General features: G+C 39.4%; 1 protein-coding gene across 6 annotated transcripts in view; it reads left to right on the forward strand.

Moving 5' to 3' along the window:
- MYO3B (myosin IIIB) overlaps positions 1-19,557 on the forward strand; it is a 490,117-nt gene that overhangs the window by 382,546 nt on the left and 88,014 nt on the right. For 5 of the 6 annotated variants that reach the window (XM_045480150.1, XM_045480152.1, XM_045480151.1 and 2 more), the window contains 2 exons: positions 16,058-16,118; positions 17,044-17,143. The exons of the other annotated variant lie outside the window; for it this stretch is intronic. In XM_045480150.1, coding sequence (XP_045336106.1) covers positions 16,058-16,118; positions 17,044-17,143 — 161 coding nt within the window. The remainder of the gene's footprint in view (positions 1-16,057; positions 16,119-17,043; positions 17,144-19,557) is intronic. 6 annotated transcript variants of the gene reach the window in all.

Genomic DNA, 19,557 nt, shown 5'->3' on the forward strand with positions numbered 1-19,557 from the left:
ATACTTCTTTCACCCAAGTGCAATCTCATAGTATCTGTAATTTCATATTAAAAGTGGTGGTGTGGCAGTGGTGGAGTCCGTGGTATTGTTGCAGGAAGAAGGATCTGATCTGTTAGCCTGTTAGGAGGGCAAAGCTACAGCCCTGTCTTCACCTGGGATCTAAAGGCTTGAATAGATACCAACTTTCTTAAGAATCTCTGCTCTGCTCTTCCCTCAGTTTTCTTTTCTCTTCCTAAATTTGGCTCTCACTTGTCTTGACCCATGGGAACGCTTCCCCAGGTGACTTGGCCAACTCATGTTTTTCTGAATCTGTGTCAGTAGACATTGGCTCAAATTAACTCTTTCTTTATGCTTCCTTCACAGGATTTCAGGCAGGGCTGGGAAAGTTTCCACAGTGCAGGTTAGGAAAGCTCCTAGACTGGTGACAGACTTGTAGACAGTTTCCAAACGCCCCATTTGTAAAAATGCAAAAAGTTCAGATGACTCTATAAACTCTGGAACAAATGTCCAGCTACCCTCAGTAACAGTGCAGACTTGCTTCTAAGACTTTTTCCTTTCCTGAAGATTTCCACACCTATTTGTGGAGTTGCCTGGTGGTTGAGGGCAAGGGCTAGACCTGCTGCTGCTAAGGGTAAGTAAGGCTTTGATGAACTCATTTGCTCCATTTCCTCATCATTAAATGGAAGACAAAATGACACGATGTCTACCTCACCAGGTTGAGAATGTCCAGTGAGATAACGTAGATAAAGTGTATCTTACCTGACACATAAAGCATATTCATGAATAGTAATAAAGAAGGAGTTATTGTTGCTCTCTCTGAAGTACCCACCATTCCCTATGTAATTTTTAGTGTTCTACATTCTTTTCTGAGACACTCATTTTGAAATCTGTGGTTCCTAACTCTTTAAAATGAAGTCAGTGCTGAAGTGCCTGGGTGGGTCAGCCGGTTAAGCTTCCGACCTCGGCTCGGGTCAGGATCTCATGGTTCATGGGTTCCCCGCATTGGGCTCCTTGATAACAGCATGGAGCCTGCTTGGTATTCTCTCTCTCTCCCCTTTTCTCGCTGCCCCTGCCCCACTTGCTCACGTGCACATGTGTGCGCATGCTCTCTCTCTCTCTCTCTCTCAAACTTAAAAAAAAAAAAATTAAGCTAGTGCCAAATCAAGGACAATTCAGTATCAAAGTAAATAATGATAATAAAAGAATATAGTGTATTGAATAAAATAAGAATCCACTAGTCTATATTGATAGATGGAAGGGAGGGAGGGAGAGAATGAGAGGAGGGAGGGAAAGGAAAGTGAAGAAAGGAAGAAACAGGGTAAGCTTTTCCTTGCAATAAACTGTGAAATAATAAGTGTAAAAGGAATGATGAAAACAGAAAATCATTGTTTGGCAACTGCTAAAATAACCATTGTTTTAGACAAAAATCATCAACGGATGCTAAAACTAGTAGGGAAAGCTTAAGGAGTTAACAAGCTTTTTACATAATCACAGAGTAAATCTCCATGAGATACTTAGTGATTGCAAAAAGACAGTGGGGCAGTCTGGCAGACCCTACGTTAACCCAGTGTTGAAAGTTAGCATCACCAGTAATTGGACAAATTGACAGCATCTTCCTCCTCATGATGCACTGAGGAAGAACACAATATTACTTCGGTGGATTTCCTGCCAAATGCACATAACCTGAATTTAATCATGAAGAAACAGCAGACAAACCAGAAAGACCTCTTCCAAAATTAATGATCTATAGGTTTTAAAATGCAACACAAAGGAAGACTAAGGAACTGTTTCAGATGAAAGGAGACTAGAGAAACATGACAACTGAATGCAGTGTATGGTCCAGAATTTGCCTCTTCCAAAGAAGATATTATTGGGACAGGTGGCAAAATCCAGACAGCCTAAACATTGGATAATAGTATTGTATTAATATTAATTTCCTGATTTTGGTTATTTTACCTCATCATATAAGAGAATGCCCTTGCTTTTAAGAAGCACACACTGGGGCGGCTGGGTGGCTCAGCCGGTTGAGCGTCCGACTTAGGCTCAGGTCATGATCTCACAGCTCGTGAGTTCGAGCCCTGCGTCGGGCTCTGTGCTGACAGCTCAGAGCCTGGAGCCTGCTTCTGCTTCTGTGTCTCCCTCTCTCTCTGCCTCTAACCCACTCGCATTCTGTCTCTCTCTCTGTCAAAAATAAATAAACATTAAAAAAAAAAATTAAGAAGCACACACCGAAGTATTTAGGGATAAAGGGACACCAGGTGCAACTGACTCTCAAATGGTTCGGAAAAAAATTATATGTATTTGTGTATACGGATATCAGTATACGTGTACCGAGAGAAAGAGAGGAGAAAGGATAAGACAAATGCATATATTGCTAATATTTGGAGAATATTCTGAGGAGTATACAAAATTTCATATGTTATTCTTGCATCTTTACTATAAATGTGAAATTAAGTCAAAATAAAAAGTTAAAATTGGGCACCTAGGTGGCTCAGTCAGTTAAACATCTGACTTGATCTCAGCTCAGGTTTACGTCACAGGGTCTTGAGTTCAGGCCCTGTGTTGGGCTCCACACTGGGTATGGAGCCTACTTGAAAAAAAAAAGTTAAAATTAAAAAGTAAATTCGGTGCTACTTCTCTCCTTTTGACTGGGCAGTTCATCAGCCACTTTCTCTTTAGATCACAGTCCCTCTCAATCCATACCTGCAAGTCTAGTCACATGAGCATTGCCCTGCTTGCTGTCTGTCCTTGACTTCTCCACTGTGACGTTGCTGACTGCATACAATCTTGTTTAGGCTCTTTCACTTCAGTTTTTAAAAATTCCCTCAAATGTTTCTCCCTACGCTCACGCCCCCTCCCTCATCTGTCTTTGGGCCTCATCGTTTAGTGCCTGCTTATCTATCATGCGCTTTATTTCAGGATTTCTTGCTTTTATTTCTCTGAACTGAGCACTGCTTTCATAATTAAAGGAGGAAAACAGGGTTAAATATTACCACCTTTGGTGGGTATACTAGTGACAAGAGCATCATCCAAAGAATGTGGATGTTAGACTCCTCTTACCTCTGACTTACTTGGACAAGTCACATCAGCCGTTCTAGGCCTCAGTTTTCCCACTTAAAGCATGAAAAAGAAATGGTAAATTACCTCTGAAGTTTCCTTTGTCTCCACAAGTCTCTGCCCTGGCCTAATTCAGGCTTTAAAGTGCTAGAACTGTCACTCAAAATTAACTGAACTCACAAGTTACCTTGTGACCCCACTCAAAGGAGAAACAGAGGTCATGAAAGGAAGCTACCCCCGGGGTACCTGTCATTAGCATTCTCCTGTCCCTCAAGCCTGAAGTTTCCCAGTTCAGGGACTTTCAGAAGTACAAAATTATAGACAACTAATATTAAACACCTTGCTAAGTGTGTGTTTCTAAATTCTGACCATGGATATATCTTCTGACTTAATTATTTTAAAATCCTTTTGTTGTCTTTTTTGTTCTGCCTAAAAGCACAAATGGAAACCTTTCGCCCCAATTTTGCAAGAATTTTTATTTACATTTTCCTGATGAAGATGCTGAGGTACTGGTTTGTTCAAGATCAAGTTGTCATATTTGGCAAATAAAAATGCAGGATACCCACTTAAATTTGAATTTTATATAAATAACTTTTAGTGTATGTCCCATGAAATAATTTTAAAAAACATACCAAAAAATTATGTGTTGTATACTTAGAATTCAAAATACACCATTAAGTGAGTGTATTTTAGTACTAGCCCATGTGTTTTGGCACTAATATGTCAGGAATATGTACGTGTATATCATAAATATGTATCATAAAGTATGTTGCTAAGCCTTTATCAGTTGTTTGCAATAGTCTTCTGGCTTCTACGTGCCGTAACACAATGTTTTTTACCTTTTAGGAGCTTTTGCTTGAAAACATATTCAAAGACATCAATTCCTATTTTTTTATTAAGGGCTCTATTCAGATATCATCTACTGCAGCCATTCAGTCTAAAATTGCAGACTCTAGGGATGCCTAGGTGGCTTAGTTTGTTAAGTGTCCAACTCTTGATTTCAGTTCGGGTCATGATCTCACAGTTGTGAGATCGAGCCCCATGTCAGCCTCGGCGCTGAGCGTGGAAGCTGTTTGGAATTCTCTCCCCCTTACCGTCTGCCTCTCTCTGTCACCCACCCCACCCCCCACCGCCGCTCATGTGTGATCACTTGTACTTGCTCCCTCTCGCCCTCAAAATAAATAAACATTTTTTTTAAATAAAAAATAAAAATAAATAAAATTGCAGACCCTGCCTCCAGCACTTGTAATGCCCCTTTCTTGCTTCAGTTTTCTTCTTTGGCACTTCTGTTTAACGTGCTAGCATATTTACTTTTCTCTTTCATTCGTTGTCTGCTTCCCCCACTAGAATATAGGTTCTTAAGAGCATAGCAATCTTTGATTTCCTTGTCACTGCTGTATCCCCCATAACAGCAAGAGACAAAGGTACTCAAAAATTATTTGTGGAATGAGTGAATGATATCTGGGAGGCAATTGAGGACATTATATCGCACACATAATATATGTTTTATAATTATACAGAGTCTTTTTTAAAATTAATTAATTAATTTATTTATTTAGAATGTGTGCGAGTGTGAGCAGGGGAGGGGCAGAGAGAGGGAAAGACAGAATCCCAAGCAGGTTCCACACTGCCAGCACTGCCAGTGCAGAGCCCAACCTTGGGCTTGAACTCCCAAACCCTGAGATCATGACCTGAGCCAAGATCGAGTCGGACGCTCAACTGACTTAGCCACCCAGGCACCCCAATTACACAGAATCTTAAGTCTTCCCAGCAAATTAGAATCTTGAGCGTGGTACAGTGTGTATAATCTTCATATTAGTCCATAGACACAAAGTAAATAAAAGGTCAACAGGTCAGGGATCAAGGAGTATCTCCAGATACAGTTGGGCTTAATTTAATCTGTTTCCTGACAAGTTTTCTAGAATTAAATGTTAGTTGCTCCAGGCAACATTGATTAAGATCCCAAATCAATTGTGTCACTGTCTACAAAAGTCCAGCAACAAAATGGTGCCAGAGGCTGAGAACACAGGCTCTGTGTCCACTGGACCTGGGTTTGTATCAGAATGTCTGGATGCCACCTGCACAGGGTACTCAGTCCGCCCAAGTTTCAGCTGTGAAAAGGGCACTCTGGTAGGACCTTCACTGCTAGCACTGACTTGAGGATTAAACAAGAGCATCCAGTCACATCCTGAGCACGGAAAAGTGTGCTCAGCTATTCTGGCTGTGCTGTGGCCTTCAGCCCATGGTCGTGCATTTCTTTGGGTCACAGTGCACTTCCTCACTACTGCATCCGAGTTCCATCCCTGGGCCTGAGGCTGGTTTTGTCTTTGCTCCCTTGGTTGCTGACAAAGAACCGAAGTACGTTTTATGGGTTACTTTAAATGTGGGTTATTTTAAGGGCTCTTGGTTGAGTGTCCTTTTTTCCAATAAGACAAGTATTCTCAGCAGAATGAAGAAAAATCTTCTGCTCTTAACCTTAGACTTTACACATGACAGCTGCCTGCAATAAAGTAGTAAAGGAGAAAAAAAGAAATGAGAATACAAGAGCTGGCTAAGGCTGTGTGGGCTCACGGTTGGGGAAAAGCAATGAGGCAAACAAATATCAAATTTAAAGGACTCAGTGGGACTTGGGAAATTAGCATAAGTACATACATTTAACTAGTAGTGCTAACTTTGAGCAATGACATTATGAAACATTTATTAGGCCTTTTGAGCCCTTTTGATGAATTTGTCCTTCAGCCATGCTCTAAAACTTAAAATAATTATGTGTCCAAGAACAAACTAATACCCATCTATTTAAGTATAACTTGTATATTCAACTTATTCGGCAATGATACTGGTTGGGATGCTGAGATACAGGGCATACCTTCAGAATCTTTGTAAAAGTTACCAAGTAGCCAAACGTAATTCAGAACAAATAGCACAAACACTGTGATCGTTCTTTCGTGTTTCCCTTTTTCCTGCAGTAATGGTGATCTTATTTTGCATGATTATTGTTTGTTTTCACTTCTTATGTACTCTTTGTTTTTCCGTCATGTCATATATCAAAGCCCAGGAATAATGTTTTCCTTTTTTTGGAATCAACAAATGCTAATTAAACTAATAATGAGGTACCCCTCTTTTTTGTTGACCAAAGAGCTAAGCAAAGCTTAAAAAGACTAATAATACCCAGGGTTGGTGATATGAGGAGAAGTAGGTCCTTTCATACTTTTGCAGGTATGAACGTTAATTTTTATTGCCTTTTAGAAGAGAATTTGATGATATAATTCAAAAGCTATAAAACAGGCAAAGAGTTTGCTTACCCTTTGACTCAACAGCCTCAAATTAAGATTTATCCAAGAAGCAGGGGCACCTGGCACCTGGGTGGCTCAGTCAGTTGAGCGTCCGACTTCGGCTCAGGTTATGATTTCACAGCTTGTGAGTTCGAGCCCCGTGTTGGGCTCTGTGCTGACAGTTCAGAGCCTGGAAGCTGCTTCAGATTCTGTCTCGTCTCTCTCTACCCCTCCCCCCACCTCTCTTAAATATAAATATAAAAAAAGATTTATCCAAGAAAATAATTGGATGAGTACTCATAACTATATGCACAGAATATTTCATGATTTGTTATTTATAATGTCGTAAAACTGGAAACAACTTAAATATCCAAAAGTAAGAGATAAAATCATTTATGATACTCACCCAACGTAATACTATGCAACCATAAATATGATACGCCTGCACACTTGCATATGTGTGTAGTGCACACAAATATAGCAAAAGATGCTCCTAACTTGCAAAGGTAAGTTAAAATGGCAAACATCTGAACCTTTGTCTTTTTTAAATGTATATTATATGCATAGAAAAGCGTCTGAAAAAATATACATCAAGATATTAACAGATCCATTTGGTTGTGGAAATTATCCTTGATCTTTATTTTCTTCTCTTTAAATATCTATTTTAGATGATTCAATAATGAATTGTTTTTAGGTTTATTATTTCTTCTGAGAGAGAGAGAGAGAGCACACATGAGGGAGGGGCAGAGAGAGAGAGAGGGAGAAACCCAAGGAGGCTACCCACTGTCAGAGTAGAGCTGGACACAGGGCTTGAACTCACGAAACTGTGAGATCATGATCTGAGCCAAAATCAAGAGTCAAAAGTAGGACACTCAGCCAACTGAGCCACCCAGGCACCCTTATATGTTATTTTTTAATCAGAAAAAAGATTCTTCTTTATTCAGAAGGAGGAAAAAAAGGAAACATTTTGCCACCAGTTCTTTTAGTCATTTGCTTTGGGGAGAAAGTCAAAGATTACTACACTTGCATTGATTAGTGAATGGTGAATATTCAGACCTCTTGGGAATTTGGAGCATCTTCAACTAAAAAATAAAGAAGAAAAGACAAAACTGGTGAACACAACTCTGATGTCTCAAAGGCCAAGTGGCTTGTTCCCTTGGCTCTCCCTTCTTGGGCATAATTTGATAAAGCCCACCTTCACTAGATGATTTGCAGACGTTCTTAATTGGTCAGCATGTGGCACCAGATGAGTTAGTTACAATAGTAAGTTTTCAGTGTGGTTATGTTCAGTAGATTGTGGAAATGCACCAGGGTGCCTCCAACTCTGCCCAGAGTACAAGCGATGGCCTGGGTGGGGATGGGGCAGGAAAGGCTCTTCCAAGCTAAAGGGTAAAGGTGCGATGGCCGGGTGCGTCAGAGAGGAGACGACATTGCAGGAAAAGCACAGAAATACGAATACAACCATGATGAGGTTTGGTGGGGGCATGGCAAATGCTTATTTGTTGTGATGGTGGTGATAGAGAATAAAGGCATTCTAGAAATCCTAGCTTTCCAAGTTTTGTAATACAGTATGCATTACTTATACATTTATGTTTACATGAAAATCTGTGTTCTTAGAACATTTTCCATTCTTCCAATCCTCTGTACCTTCAAAGCCATTTTAATAAATGTAAGAAAAGATGCACGGGCACCTGGCTAAAACAAATCAGGGAAGAGTAGATGCACAGTGACAGTACAGGGAGATTCAGATATGGTGGTGTTCCACATTTGTACCCTCAGCCCTCACAATGTTCAGATTCCATATAATTGCTAAATAAGAATTCTTCAGTTGCCAGTTGGGGTTTGACCTGTGGCCAGTTCACATGGAAACCCTGTTAGTGCTCAGGTCAGCTCGGGATCTTTTACAAAGGTTGGTGTCCTTTTCTCTGATGTCATTTTTTAAAAAATGTCTTTATGTACCTAGCCTTGAACTTATCAAAACCATTTGCAAAGATGTTTATGTTTTCTATTACCCTTCATGGTAATTTCCATAAGGAAAGTTGTATGACTTATTTATCTTATGACTTATCTGAAATCCCCAAGATTCATGGGGATCCTACTATGTTAAAATATCTTGGTCTGAGCATATCTTTTGCAGGGTGGATTGGCTGGTGCTTCTTGGGAACAAGAGATTGACCTCTTCTTATTAAGAGCTCCATGTACAACAGATTTTTTTTTTCAGAGCTATCAAAGAAACAGGAGCAAATTTGCTTCGTTATGCTGATTAGCCTTTCTCCCAGGGCTACCACAGAAGACACACGAATTTACAATGAGAACTACTCAGACAGCAGGAAGCTAACAAATCAACCGACAATGAATTAGCTGCAACCTATCCTGTTTTGAAATTAGAATATACTTTCAAGTGTGAACGACTAATGAGTTTCTCAGTTTTGTCTACAAGCCATTCTAAATTACAATTGATAAAAGATAAGACATAATCCTGCAAATTTTATCAGAGCTAATAAAAACTGCAAAAAGAAATTTAAATGAAGTTTATAAAACGGAGAGTCAGAGGGTAACCACTGTGTCTCTGTTCCCATCCAAGAAAAGTTACCCTAACCCTAAAGTAGGAAAAGGCCAGTTGCCAGACCAGATTGATGGATCAGATCCTCAACGTTCACATGGAGCACATGGCTTCCTTTAATTATAATGCATAAATCAATCTCCAGAGTGTATCAACCAACTAGAGTATATAGTCCAAATTATACTACTCACTGGAAAACCACACACTGGCATTCATTCTACTTTTCAACTATGACTCTTGTGAGTTTGGTTCACAACTCCACTCTGAAAAAGTCATCACCCCTCAGTGAACTGGCAAACTCAATTTTGGAGCCTGTTAAAGCTGAGACCCAGTTTTGGAGTGCGGTGACTTCACCTAGTGCTGCCAACCCAGCATGACAAAGCCAGCTGGCCCCATGGATCTTTGCTGTAGAAGAAAAATGCTGGGGCGTTCTCAGCAGCCATGCACTCGGGGGCCACCCTGCACCCGGCCTCTCATCCAGTCACACTGGGATGAGAGTTTAAGAAAGAATTAGATGTGAGTTTCATTTTGGGGGCTTTCTCAGGGCAGATGCCCAGCGGAAGCGCTGTCCCTGAGGCGTGAGATTTTCTGTGACTCCTAGAACCCACAGCTGAGTGAACTGACTGCAGAAAAGCCAGCGGAGCTGCTGAGCCCTGGAGGCAATCTGCTTAAGACTTCAGTCATGGCTTCAGAGAGGCTCAAAGAGCCCTTGGAATATGTAAGGAATTGAATGTAGACAGACAACTGCTTCCTATTTACTGCCATTTCGCATGTGATTCCTAATAGAGGCTGAGGACACTATTGTATTTTTAAATATTCCTACAGTTTTTATGTTTATTATTTGAGACAGAGAGACAGAGCATGAGTGGGGAGGGGCGGAGAGAGGGGGAGACACAGAATCCGAAGCAGGCTCCAGGCTCTGAACCATCAGCCCAGAGCCCGATGCGGGGCTCAAACTCACAAACTGTGAGATCGTGACCTGAACTGAAGTCAGATGCTTAACTGACTGAGCCACCCAGGCACCCAATAATATCACACTTTAAAAATGAATAATTCCTGGGGTGCCTGGCTGGCTCAGTCAATAGAGCATGTGACTCTCATCCTTCAGGTTGTGAATTCAAGATGCACATGGGCATGGAGCCTACTTAAAAAAATAAAATAAAATAATAAAAATTAATAATTCCTTAATATCATCTAATACCAATTCATAGTCAAAATTTCCCAGTTGTCCTAAGAATGTCCTTTACACCTTTTTGTACAAGCCAGGGTCCAATTTAGGTCATTACCTTGCATTGAGTTGTTATGTCCCTAAATCTCATTTAATACATAATCCTCACTTTCTCATGACACTTTTTAAGAAATTGAAGCTAATTATCTCATAAAATTATAGCTCACTTTCTGTATTTGTTTGCTTGATTCTTCGTGGTCTTATCTTGTCCCTCTATATCCTGCATTCTAGGTAAACTGTAAGTTAGATTTAAAGCTTTGATTACATTCAAGTGAGATGAAACAAAAAATATAAATGTCATGGATGATGTTGAATTCATCATATTGCCTCACATCACAAGACAATGTTGTCTTGGCTAGTGGTGCTAAGACTGGCACTGGATTAAGATGGTGACCTTGTGATTTCTCCAGTGTTCTGTTAAACCTTGCTCGCCTTGTGACCTGAAAGAAGGACTCTGTGTGGCAGTGCTTTGGCACCATATGAATGTCCTGTTCACTATCAACCATTTGTCTGAAGGTTTTATGAGCAATTGACAATCCTTGCCTAAATCAATAATTTCCTGTTGAAGTTTCCTTTTCTATGTCAGCAGGTTTTGTGCTGCCTTGTTTTTTTAAGTTTTTATTTTAATTATAGTTAGTTAATATACAATGTTGTATTAGTTTCAGGTGTACAATATAGTGATTCAACAATTACATACATCACCCTGTTCTCATCATGAAAAGTGCCCTCCTTAATCCCCATTATCTATTTAACTCAATCCTACACCCACCTTCCCCTCTGGTAATCATCAGTTTGTTCTAATTAAGAGTCTGTTTCTTAGTTTGTCTCTCTCTCCCTCTGTTTTGTTCCTCCCCTTTGCTCATTTATTTTGTTTCTTAAATTCCACATATGAGTGAAATCATATGGCATATGGTGTTTGTCTTTTTCTGACTGACTTATTTTGCTTAGCATTATACTCTGTAGCTGCATCTCTGTCATTGCAGGTGGCAAGATTTCATTCTTTTTTATGGCTGAATAATATTCCATTATAGATATATATACCACATCTTTATCCATTCATCTGTTGATGGGCTGCTTCCATATCTTGGCTATTATAAATAATGTTGCTCTAAACATAGGTGAATACAAAGCATAAGAGACTCTTAAAAACTGAGAACAAACTGAGGGTTGATGGGGGGTGGGAGGGACGGGAGGGTGGGTGATGGGTATTGAAGAGGGCATCTTTTGGGATGAGCACTGGGTGTTGTATGGAAACCAATTTGACAATAAGTTTCATATATTAAAAAAATAAATAAAAAATAGATAAATAAACATAGGTGAATATATCCCTTTGAATTAGTGTTTTTGTATTCTTTGGGTAAATACCCAGGAGTACAACTGATGGATCTTAGGGTAATTCTGTTTTTAACTTTTTGGCGAACCTCCATACTGTTTTCCACAGTGGCTGCACCAATTTGCATTTTTCCCAACAGTGCAAGAGGGCTCCTTTTTTTCCACATCCTCTCCAACACTTGCTGTTTCTTGTGTTTTTTATTTTAGCTATTCTGACAGGTGTGAGGTTATTCTCTCATTGGAGTTTTGATTTGCATTAAGTGATGATGAACATCTTTTCATGTGTCTGTTGGCCATCTGGTCATCTTCTTTGGAGAAATGTCAGTTCATGTCTTCTGTCCATTTTTAATGAGATTATTTGCTTTTTGGGTGTTGAATTTTATAAGTATGTATTTTGGGTACTCTTTATCAGATATGTCGTTTGCAAATATATTCTCTAATTCCACAGGTTGCCTTTTAGTTTTATTGATTATTAACTTCACTGTGCAGAAGCTTTTTATTTTGATGTAGTACCAATAGTTTATTTGTGGTTTTGTCTCCCTTGCCTCAGGACACATCATGTAGAAAAAAGTTGCTAACACCCGATGCCAAAGAGGTTACTGCCTGTGTCCTCTTTTAGGATTTTAATGGTTTCAGGTCTTGCATTTAGGTCTTTAATCCATTTTGAATTTATTTTTGTGTATGGTGTAAAAAAGTGGTACAGTTTCTTTATTTTGCATGTTGGTGTCCAGTTTTCCCAACACCATTTGTTCAAGAAACTGTTCTTTTCCCATTGGATATTCTTTACTGCTTTGTCAAAGATTAATTGACCAGATAGGTGTGGGTTCATTTCTGGGTTTTCTATTCTGTTCCATTGACCAATGTGTCTGTTTTTATGCCAGTACCATACTGTTTTGATTGCTGCAACTTTGTAATATAACTTGAAATCCAGAATTGTGATGTGTCCAGCTTTGCTTTGCTCTTTCAAGATTGCTTTGACTATTTGGGGTCTTTTGTGGTTCCATGCAAATTTTAGAATTGTATATTCTACTTCTGTGAAAAATGCCATTGGTATTTTGATAGGAATTGCATTAAATCTATAGATTGATTTGGGTTGTATAGACACTTTAACAGTATTTGTTCTTCCAGTCCATGAGCATGGAATGTCTTTCCATTTCTTTGTGTCCTCTGCAATTTCTTTCATTGGTGTTTTATAGTTTTCAGAGTATAGGTCTTTCACCTCATTGCTTAAGTTTATTCCTAGGCATCTTAATATTTTGGGTGCAATTATAAATGGGATTATTTTCTTAATTTTTCTTTCTGCTGCTTCATTATTTGTGTATAGAAATACAACAGATTTCTCTACATTGATTTTGTGTATTGTGACTTTACTGGATTCATTTATCAGTTCTAATAGTTTTTTGGTAGTCTTTCGGGTTTTCTATGTATAGTATCATGACCTCCACAATAGTGAAAGTTTTACTTCCTCCTTACTGTTTTGGATGCCTTTTATTTCTTTGTTGTCTGTTGTGTCTAGGACTTCCAGTACTATGTTGAATACAAGTGGTGAGAGTGGACATCCTTATCTTGTTCCTGACCTTAAAGGAAAGGCTCTCAGTTTTTCCCCATTGAGGATGATGTTTGTGTTTGTTTGTGTTTTTCATATAGGCCCTTATTATGTTGAGGTATGTTCCCTCTACACCTACTTTATTTGAGGATTTTTATCGTGAATCAATGTTATACTTTGTCAAATTCTGGTGCACTATTTATGGACTAGTTATGACATGAACCAAGTCATTAGTTTCTTGAGCCTTGATTCCCTCACCTGTAAAATGAGTATAAAACAATAGAACCAAATTCACATGGTTGTTGGAAGCCTTATGTAACTATGTATCCATTCTTTGACAGCTGCCTGGTGACATGTATGCATGCAGTAAACATTGGCTATTTTTTACCATCTTGCTTTTCCTTATTTGGGGGATGACAGCTTATGGAGCATTATCATTCACTGCCAGTCTAAAGTCCTTGAGGCATATGACAACATATCTGATAAAATTGCTGAAAAGGAGTTGAGGCAGTTAGACTTTTGAAAAAAAACTTACTTATACTGTTTTTTAAAGGCATTTTGGAATTTGTTTCAAACAAGGGTGGCTCAGATTAGTATTTCCTAAGGCATGTTAAAAGAACCGGTAGGTCTCCGACACACTCACTGGGAGATGGGCGACACTGTTAAGATAACATCTGGGAAATGCTGTGTCTTCTTTTCCCCTGGTGGGGTTTCATTGTGCATAGTATTAAGTTAAAGTTTCCAGAAAGCTTCTTAGGAAAGAAACCTGCTTCAATCAAGTATTTGTTTAATCAGGGATTTTGTAATCTATTTGCCTGTAGGCACTACTGTCTCCACCTCCGCTTTTATAAAACCACGTAACACATATAAACATTATATTGAGTTGCCTTAGATTCTTCCAAAGGCTTGAATGAAGAGGGGGTCACACAGATGGACTGACCCTCTGCAGAGAGTTGTAAGATGTCTGTCCTTGGCTTTGGATCCTAGAAAGCCATGCAAGTGAGTGGAGTTCTTAAGAGGTTCCATTTCCATGTTGGGGCAGGGAGGGCAGAAATTAGAGTGCCCATAGTAATGTGACAGCTAAACTCTCCTCCTTAGATTTTCTCCAAACCTTACCAGGACTCCTAGAGGACTTCAGAGACCATCTGTCCTTTAGGCCTCCCAGAGCCATGGGCCTTGCCAAGGCTGACAGGAATGAGTTCCTTGGGCTGGTGCATAGAAACCAAAGGGCACAGAGGGTGTCCAGTTTCAGAGGAAGACAGAGGTTTGGAGTCAGACCAACAGTGGTCAGTGTCTTAGCTCTGCCAGGTATTCACGTGATCCCTGGCCAAATCCCTTACCCTCTCTGAACTACAGTTTCTTCATCTATGTAATAGGGACAGTTAAAGTACTTAGCTCAAATTGTTGTAAGATTCTCATTAGATACATAAAAGCATTTTTAAAAATATGAAATGTTATATAAAAGCTCATTAATTTAATGTTAATGTTAAGGGTATTTTTAACCTGATCTTCATGGCCCATATTTTGGGGGTCCCCTAGTCATTCTTTTATTCATTCTTGTCAAATATTTATTGAGCCCTTACAACATACCAGCCACTAAGGTTAGGTGCTGATAGAGAGTACAGAATAAAGTAGATCTGATCCCTGCCTTCTTAGAACTTACGTTCCATAGTGGGAGTCATACGATAAACAAATGTATACACAAATCAGTGTATCATTATAGTCCCCTCTCCCCAGCTACTGATGTGATATTTTTTAAATGGGGATATTGCTTATTCTCTATTTATAGATGCATTTAGAAGGTAAATCCATGAACTGTTCACAGAAAATCCAGAAAATGAATTTATCAGTTTAAATAAGGAATAAGATTTTTAATAGAGAACCAGAAGAGACCTTAGGAATAGTTTATCTCAATCACTTCATTTTATAGATGAGGAAAACTGGAATACTAAATAGAATACTAAAGAAGTTTCCCCAGTCATGTGTATGCATCTGAGTGTGTGAGTGTGTGAGGGAGGGAGTGTCTGTGAGAGAGAGAAAGAGAGAGAGAGCAATCCCAGAGATCTTGAGGCAGGAGTTAGAATCCAGATTTCCCTTCCCCTAATTTGTGCTTTCCACTCTGCTGGGGTCCAACTGCAAGGGCTGGCTCATATTTTAACAGTGAGTTATTATCACACTTTTATACAGTGGGTTTTAATTGCTAGAAATTGGAGACACAGCACAATTGATTTTTCCAAACTTTGCTCCATGAGACATTAATATTTTAATAGATGTTAGTAGTTTATCACTTTTTTAAGTTTATTTATTTACTTTGAGAGAGAGCACATGCGAACAAGTCAGGGAGGGACAGAGAGAGAGAGGGAAAGAGAGAGAATCCCAAGCAGGCTCCATACTGTCAGCACAGAGCCCAATACGGGGCTCAAACTCATGAGCTATGAGACCCTGACCAGAGCTGAAATCAAGAGTCAGATGCTTAACCGACTGAGCCACCCAGGCGCTCTAGTAGTTTATCACTTTTTGAGTTGTTTGGTCAAATTAGTTTAAGAAACTTTGCAGCCCTCCCCGCCAACCCCTGTGCCTTAGGAGTCCATAAATGAATACCATGACTGTAAAAGATCATTCCTGCAATAAGGAAGCCTCTTAACTATGTACAATTCAGCATTTCCCATATTTACTTGACTACAGACTCTATTTTGAATTATTTCACAATTAATGTGATTAATGTGCTGGCTGAGAAGTATAACCTTAGCATCAGTTTTGTTGGCTTCTTGGTAGAGTCTGGGAATGCCTAATAGTAAACTAAATTGTATCACACAACTTTAACAAGGGCAAGCTTCTTCAGTCTTAGGACCTCAGGCTGACTGTGGATATAGCAGCAATGCCTAATAGAATGCATTTTCTTAAGTTGACGGTGTTCTTTTAACCAAGGACTAGAATGGGAAACGATGGGAACTTAGAATGTGTTCTGATCTATCTTTGGAGGAAAACAGTCCTCTGTAAGTTCTTAAAAATTATTTCAGTCCTTTTAAAAATTATTCTTTTTCTTTTTTTATTTTTAGGCATCCACAAGCCCAGTGTTCTCCAGAAGGGTATGATGTCTTTGCAGGACATCCAAATAAGGTAGCCGGATACCTTGACTCTTAAGTGACTGTGTATCTTTTACACTTGTCCCAGTTGGTGGTTGTGAAGCCTGTCTGTGGCTGCGTGGTCAGGTCATCCAAACATGAAACTGTTAGTGATATTTTGAAGTCTTTGAGACAAAAGCCCAGCTTGCTAAAGAACTTTGGTTCAGCAGAGAGACAGGGAGGTACAGTGAAGAGAGAATCAAAAGCCTGGAAATTTGCTGCTGAGAATAAATGCTAGCTGCTCCCTGAGGTGATTTGTCTGTGCACTCCACTCTCTACAGATGTTAGAGCCTCTTTTTGAGTAAGGACCCGAGGTTCTTTGGTAGCACTTTGATATCCTGCTCGAATTCAATATGTGAAATGGAGGCGTCTCTCTGTGACTTGGAGCCCACAGCAGGCTTTGAAGTCTGATCCAATTTTTGCTGCCTACTATTTGATGTTGAAAGGATGAAATGAAGAAAATGTACAGTTTTTGCCAGTAACTCTGCTGAGCATATGTAAGATTAAAAAAACAAAATCCTTTGGATGATGTACTTAGAAATGTTAAGTAGATTAATACCTTCCTATAGGTTTTCTTTTTTCTTTCTTAGGGATAAAAATTAAGTATAGGAGAAAACCAGCACAGAGCTGTTTTTTATATTCTGGACTATAATTAATTGAAGAGGGGGCTAGGTTGACTTGTTCAGAGGAAGAAATAAATGAATTAAGCAAAAGGTGCTGAGACTCTGCTACTAATTGCCCCAAGGGGAGGACCTCCACTCAATTCTAATGCAACACGGGGGCGACTCACAACATGACCCCAATATACTTAGCCCTTCCTCATATCATCCGGGTTAAAGGTCCCTTAGTTAAATGGAAACTATGTCCTTAAGGCCGCTTCATCAGAAGATTAATGTTTCTCTTACTGGGTCTTTCTGAAGCACTCCGTTTCTGGGACTGATTTGCTGTCTTCTCGGACATGCCATGCTGCCCCAGGTCGCCCAGCACTGAGTCCTTCCAGGGGAGCCCCTGCAAAACCTGGTAAGAAGAACATTTCGAATCGCATGCTGCTTCTACCCTTTGCACACTTGTGTACGTTTTGATGCATTGTTTAGGCGGGACTGTCTATAAGGTAGGACTCGGATAGTAATATGACCTAATGTTAGCAAAAAAGTTCAGGTTTGCACTGCCATAAAGGCTGGATTAACGGTAGCCATTTACTGCCTTCTCATGCCACTCAAGTTTACTTCTCTGAGAGAAGAAAATGAATATCAAAGGCTATTATTTCCCTTTATCTGTTAAGAACCTCAGACTAGGAAACTGCTTCACAATTTCATTTTGTCAAAGGAAGGATAAACAACTGACCAGCTTTCAGTGGAGCAGATCATTCTGGGTCAAAATCTAGGGCTTGGTAAAGCATATGGGTTAAGAGAGTAGTTCTGCTGTCTTGGCAACACTACCATTCTTTCAGCAGGAATACACACATCTTGCCACTCTCCTTTGGGAAATAGCTACTTATGGCCTCTTTTCTAAATACTTTGCTTTAGAATATGGGGAAAGTTTGGGGGCTTATGTGTGGCTATAATCAGTACTTCTGGAAGATAAAATAGAAGCACGATGATAAGAAACATTTATGAACCAGAAGATACTAAGAACAGTGTGGATCATTCCAAAGAAAGAAACCTTTTCAACTTAAAATACTGACATTACACTTAATGTCAACCTCATCTATTTTTCTGAAGTATGCAGTAGATTCTCAGTTCTCTCCAAATTTCTTCTTAGCCTGTTTTCCAATGATAAAGTGGTACAATATGAAGTGGGAAATGTACAATAAATGTGTTAGGATCTTCAGTCCATATGGAACTTAAGCTCTTGGAAAGAGACAAGAGAAGACGAGTGTACTATAGCAGAACCTTTTAAATGGATATGCAGAAAATGATAAATCTGTCAAAGAGAATATTTTCTCCACAGTATTCAGGGTTCCCACATAGCCAGATAGCATTTAGGAATAAAGCCATAACGAGGTAGGGGTAGGAGTAGTGCAAACAAAGAGGAAAACTTAGGGAAAAGACAGTGTGGTGGAGCAGAATCCATTATGCAGGAATTTGCTTGGCCTTTTTCTCTATCCAAACAATCTCTACCTTTTAATTGGGTTGTTTAGACCATTTACACTTAACATGATAATTGATATATTTTGGTTTGAGTCTATCATTTTGCTATTTGTTTTCTATTTGTCCCATCTGATCTTTGTTATCTTTTGGCATTCTACTTGAAAATACACATAAAAAGAAAAATTTGAAGTATGATTGAGTAGCCAAAGGCACAGATTCTGGAGTGAGACCTCCCTGGATTCTAATCTCTTTTCTCCCATGTAGTGTTAGTCAAGTTATGAAACAGCTCCTTATCTCAGTACTTACACATGTAAAATGAGGGAAATAGTCATTCACAGCTGAGGGGTTGTACTGAGGATTAAATGACCTAATAGTATAAGTAAAGAGTATAGTGTGGTGTCTGGTTCATGGTAAGGGTACATTGTTTTCGCTGCTGCTGTGGTAATGATTGCTATTGATATTATATAAATGCAAATCAATCTATAAGTATGAAAAACGGGTAGAGAAATAAAGTTCTTATTGTAAGGCCCTAAATTTTGGTGGGAGTTTAGAGGGAGTAAGAAGAGGTTATATTTGGAATTAACTATTAAAGAGATTTGTTGGATTACAGTCATCTTTCCCAGTCTTTAGGAAAGTATCCTCAAAGCCAAACTTATTAATAAGCTACACATCTGACTTGCTATAAATGGCTCATATACACTTTCCTCTCACAACTGTGCTTTCCTTCCAATCTAGGTGGTTTTCTCTTGGGTCTGCCACCATCACCATTACTTCTTACACTCTTCTAAGTAACATCCTGAGTACTCTTCCTGCTTCCATTCTTTTCCTCCTTCAACTTCTCTTATCACAGATACTTGAGGAGCTTTTCTAAAGCATACCCTGATCTTGACATTCCCTTTCTCCTTATTCCTCTATGGCTCCTCACTGCTTCAGCATCAACTCTAAACTTCTTGGCGTGATACTCAAGGCTGTCTCTATTATGGGCTTAATCTTCCTTTCCTAAGCTCTGTCTTCCACTGATCTCTCTTTCTCAGTCTGTGCTTCAGAATATCCAAACTGTTCTCTGTTCTCCAAGCCTGCCTAGTATATCCTTTCTCACCTCCGTGACTATGCCCATGCTGATCCCTCTGCCCCACTATCCTGCTTCCCTGTTCACATTCAGTCCACTCCATTCTTGAGTCCCCAGTGATTCCCATCTTCTGTGCCCTTTGACTTTTCTTGTAGTACTTATCACGTCCTGCCTTACATTATAATTATTTTCATTCGTCTACTAAATTTTAAACTCTCTGGGGTTGTATCTTTTCATTTCTGTGTTCTCTCCTCACAGCCTCGCCTACATCCTCT

Source organism: Leopardus geoffroyi, chromosome C1 (genome assembly GCF_018350155.1).
Source record: "Leopardus geoffroyi isolate Oge1 chromosome C1, O.geoffroyi_Oge1_pat1.0, whole genome shotgun sequence".
Lineage (NCBI taxonomy): Eukaryota > Metazoa > Chordata > Mammalia > Carnivora > Felidae > Leopardus > Leopardus geoffroyi.